General features: G+C 42.7%; 1 protein-coding gene across 1 annotated transcript; it reads left to right on the top strand.

Annotated features, from left to right (window-relative positions):
* The first annotated feature begins 3,307 nt into the window (after positions 1–3,307).
* LOC125533123 (F-box protein At5g07610-like) lies at positions 3,308–4,420 on the top strand. The gene has a single exon (XM_087541137.1). The coding sequence runs from the start codon at positions 3,308–3,310 to the stop codon at positions 4,418–4,420; it is 1,113 nt and encodes a 370-aa protein (XP_087397263.1).

Raw genomic sequence — 4,420 nt, 5'->3', positions numbered from 1 at the left:
CACTATGAATCAAATAAAACACTATGGCTTCAAAACTAGCAGGAACATCAACCTGCACACACGTAAGAACTTCCGAATAAAATTTAAGTGAACAGAAGGTTTGTATAGCAAAAAACAACAATTTACTTTATCTTCTTACTATTTCTTAGGGAGGCTGATGCTGCTCTATTGTTATCAAATAATAGTTACATGGTCCGCGAGGGAACTTAACAAAAGCTAGGAGGCTCATCGACCTAATTAAAAAAATGATTAGAAAATGAAAACCTAGCTATTTCATGTGCCATTTCATTCACTTTCCTCGGATAATGACTCTACCTTCCCAATCGATCCGGCTAACTCCACACAATCTACATTGTCTTCCTTCGAACAGTGCATGATTTCTACCTTCCCAATCGATCCGGCTTGCTAATCTAAAAAACCGTTGTGGCTACATACCAAATAATTGCTTAGCCCACACATGTCTCCGGCTTGCTAATCTAAAAAACCGTTGTGGCTACACACCAAATAATTGCTTAGCCCACACATGTCTCCGCCACTTCGGTGGCATCTAATTCATCTTGGACCGCAACAGGTCATCACATTTTAAAGGACCAATCCATCCCTTATATAACTTGCGGTTCCGCCATCGTCACACTCTAGACACGCGGTAGGAATGATCACGAAGCTGGCATGAATATTCCCCTGACGTCCCTTAATAATTGCACAAGTTGATCCCGTTCCATCATTAGCATACAATATAGGGCATCAATATTCGACTTGATGTATCTTGGATTTCTGGATTATTGAAATTAGCAGTTAGGCCTCTGATGGTCATTGCCCAATGTGTTTGGTGCCGACGAATACACTAGGGGTACCCGCTGCCTACCTCAATAGAGGTCATGCTAGTCCACAATCTAGCATGGAGCAAAACTTAGATTTGTATCAAGCTTGCTTGGTTTGGTTTGTTTTGTTTTAATTTATTTCATTATTTAGCGTGCGGCAAATATGCCCTACAGTGTTATGTACCACTTTTTAGTGAGTGCGTGAGGCCGGCCCATAGCCCAGGCAGCCCCACCCAGATGCACCCTCGGTCTCATGCTCCGATTTGCAGTAGGGTCGGTGCTATATTTCAGACGCCACATGAGGCTATATTTCAGACGCCACATGCAATACATGCGTTCATTAAGCGTTTCATTGCTGACTTGGTTGCAGTCCGAGCCCCCAAATCTGTTCGTCACACAAGAGCAAGCACAAGTTCAGTTGTTCAGAGACCAAAGGCGCCCCCAGCGACATTTGCCAAGATTCATGTGGATGCAGCAATGAGGACATATAGAGGCGGGTCAGCTGTAGCCATATGCAGGGATAGCAATGGTGATTTTATGGGAAGCTCAGCTCTGGTGATGCTAGGTGAATGGGAACCAGCCACACTCGAGGCAATTGCATGCTGGGAGGCCATTGCCCTAGCGGAAGACCTCAATATCCAACGCTTTGTGGTGGCGTCGGATTGCAAACAGGTAATAGGGGATATTACCAAAGGATATAAAGGCTCCTATGGGTCGGTCATTAGTGAGATCAGGACTAGATCATCATAGTTTCTTTGTAGTTTTTCTTTTGAAAGTCGTCAGGTTAATTTTAAAGCTCATAAGTTGGCTAGGTTTTCGTTATCACTAGCTCAGGGGCGTCATGTGTGGCTTGGCCAGCCACATGACCAAACTTGTATCCCACTCTCTGTGGAGTTCGATTAAATAAAAGGCTTTTTCCCTCAAAAAAAGTAGGGTCGGTGCTCCCTTCCTCGCCGGAGCGCTTCCGGCGGCGCTGCTCTTCCGGTCCGCCGTCCTCGCCGCCAGTTCGACCCTCCCCAGGTATGCGCCCCCACTCCGCTTTCCCCAAACGGATCTGGTCTGTGGTCCCTCACCATTCCTGGATCTTGTACCCATCCAAACCCTAGATGGGTTTTGATCCGATTCAGATCAAGCAACTCTATTAGCTGCTCCCTTTCCGATGCATCATGGCCGCCAACCAATAGATTTCAGTTGCTCATGGCTTTGGAGTTAGCGTATGCATCTAGAGAGATCTGCGAGAGAGCAAAAAAACAATATCGTTTTCCAGGAAAAGGTTCATTGTTATGAGCACTTCGTCTGATGTTTCTGACTAGCTCACCCAACGTGTATGGATCATAACTCATAACATCAGTTCACGCAGTGGGAACTTGGTATTGAATATTGATAGGATGTTAATGGGAACTGATAGGTAATTTGAACAATCATTACTAGATGATTTGGTGCACATAGAATTTGCATCCTATTTTTAGTTGTTCTATAAAAATAGAACTACTAAGTTGGTGGCTCTCGGATACAGCGACCTGGGTTAATATGTAATGTATTACATATTACTTGAATTCTACATAGGCAATCATACTTGTTTTCCAACACGCACAATTAAACTAGATACACGTGGAGGTAGATTGCTTAGATCTCATGGTTTTGACCTGTTTCTTTCTTCAGTTAAACTGCAGCTTGGCTTTGCTAGCAACAGCATTGTTTCAAAGAAAATTTCAATTTATTATAACTTATCTGTTACCATATTCAAATAATGGTTTATTTTTTATTTGATTTGGCATTGCCAATTTTGTTTTTAAGGAATCTAACATAAAAGATGGACTCTAAGAAAATTCGAACAAAAATCAATACCATAGTGTCGTACTAGACTAGATAGGACCTGCATAAACGAGAGGAAATGCGGGGATTGTGATTCATTACCTTGAATTTGGATAAGTGGTTGGCTTGTCGCTCAACAGATGGCGGAACACCGAACATGAGAGACGAGATTGTTGAGTTCTTTTATGAAGCGGTTCAGCGAAATGAGAGGCAGCTGCCGAGTACTCGTAGAGAATTGACACACAGACAAATCTAGGCACTAACTTTGTTGTGGGCTTTTGATTGGCTAGTACGTGGGATCCTTTTTTTTCTGTTCGCCGGATCCTGATTTGATGGGTTCAGCCATGACTTTCTGTTGGATTCATACCAAAGAAATACTTGTATGCATGTAACGCCACCGAAAAAATGTTGTGTTCAGTTGAACCCAATGACTCAATGCTGGCTCCGCCGCTGATGGCTTAGATCTCATGATTCCAAAGAGAAACCATTATTTGATCTGTTTCTTTCTTTAATTAGTTAAACGGCAGCCTGGTTTTCCTAGCAGCTTCGTTATTCCAAAGAGATTTTTAATTAATCGAATTCAGTTATAACTTATATGTTACCATATTCAAATAATGGTTTATTTTTATTTGACATTGCCAATTTTGTGTTAAAGGAATCTGCCATAAAAGATGGACTCTAAGAAGGTGCTTTCTGATGCTAGTCTAACCGATGACCTAGTGGTGAAAATCCTTTCTTGGGTGCCTTTCAAGTCTTTTTGCCGCTTCAAATGTGTTTGCAAGGCCTGGCTTGCCTTCTCCTTGGATCCACACTACCGTCAGAAACTGCCAAAAATTCCCACTGGTCTTTTTCATGGATGCAAAGGTGGGCATGTTGCCCAGCTTGTTAGCCTGTCACGAAATGATGAGGAAATTGATGGAGGTCTTACCTTCTTGCCGCACCATGAACATTTAAAATTTGTGGATTGTTGCAATGGCCTAGTTCTTTGTAAGTACAAGAGCAACTATACTTATCTAAATATTTGCCGCTTCATCATGTGCAACCATGCAACACAAGAGTGGAGGACGCTTCCTGATATTCACATTGACCCTGACCCAACGTATTCCACATATAAAGCTTTTTTGGCCTTCAATCCATCATGGTCAGCACAGTTCTATGTCTTCAACTTTCAGGAGAAGTTTGACGACGAATTGTTGCCAATTGGTATCAACAAACTTGAGGTGTTCTCGTCTGACCTATCCTCATGGATTGTGGATGCTGCATGGAGTTCGCATATACAGATTTTTGAACCACACCACTTTATAGGAGGAGTACTATATGTGTACACAGCAGAGGAGGATATTCTAGTGTTGGAGGCAATGGGTTCTGGCATACCACCCCGTCATTTTACCATCGAGTTGCCGGATGTCCATTGGAATCTCACGTATGGTTGCCTTGGTCAATCATCAGGGTTATTGCAGTGTGCATTTCCAGGGGAGAGCGGTGATACAGCAGTAGTTTTCAGTCTTGATGCTCACCATTCTTATGAGTGGTCTTTGAAGCGTCATGTTAGTATGAGAGATGCACTTGGAAGGGATTACTTCGTTCACGATGAATGGCCGGCTTGGCTTGGTTATCTGATTGTCGCTATTGATTTGGAAAGAGGGGTCATCATCGTTTTTGACAAGGAAAAAATGAAGCTTTTGTCATACAACATCAACACTGGGAAACTTAGAAATATCCAGGATGATTGCCGTACTGAGTACCTTTATTATGTTGCATGCTACTCAAAACTTCCAGGCTGA

The sequence above is a fragment of the Triticum urartu genome, chromosome 1A (genome assembly GCF_056163025.1).
Source record: "Triticum urartu cultivar PI428250 chromosome 1A, HENAU_Tu73, whole genome shotgun sequence".
Taxonomy (NCBI): Eukaryota; Viridiplantae; Streptophyta; class Magnoliopsida; order Poales; family Poaceae; genus Triticum; species Triticum urartu.
This window is presented reverse-complemented; position numbering and strand designations above follow the sequence as displayed.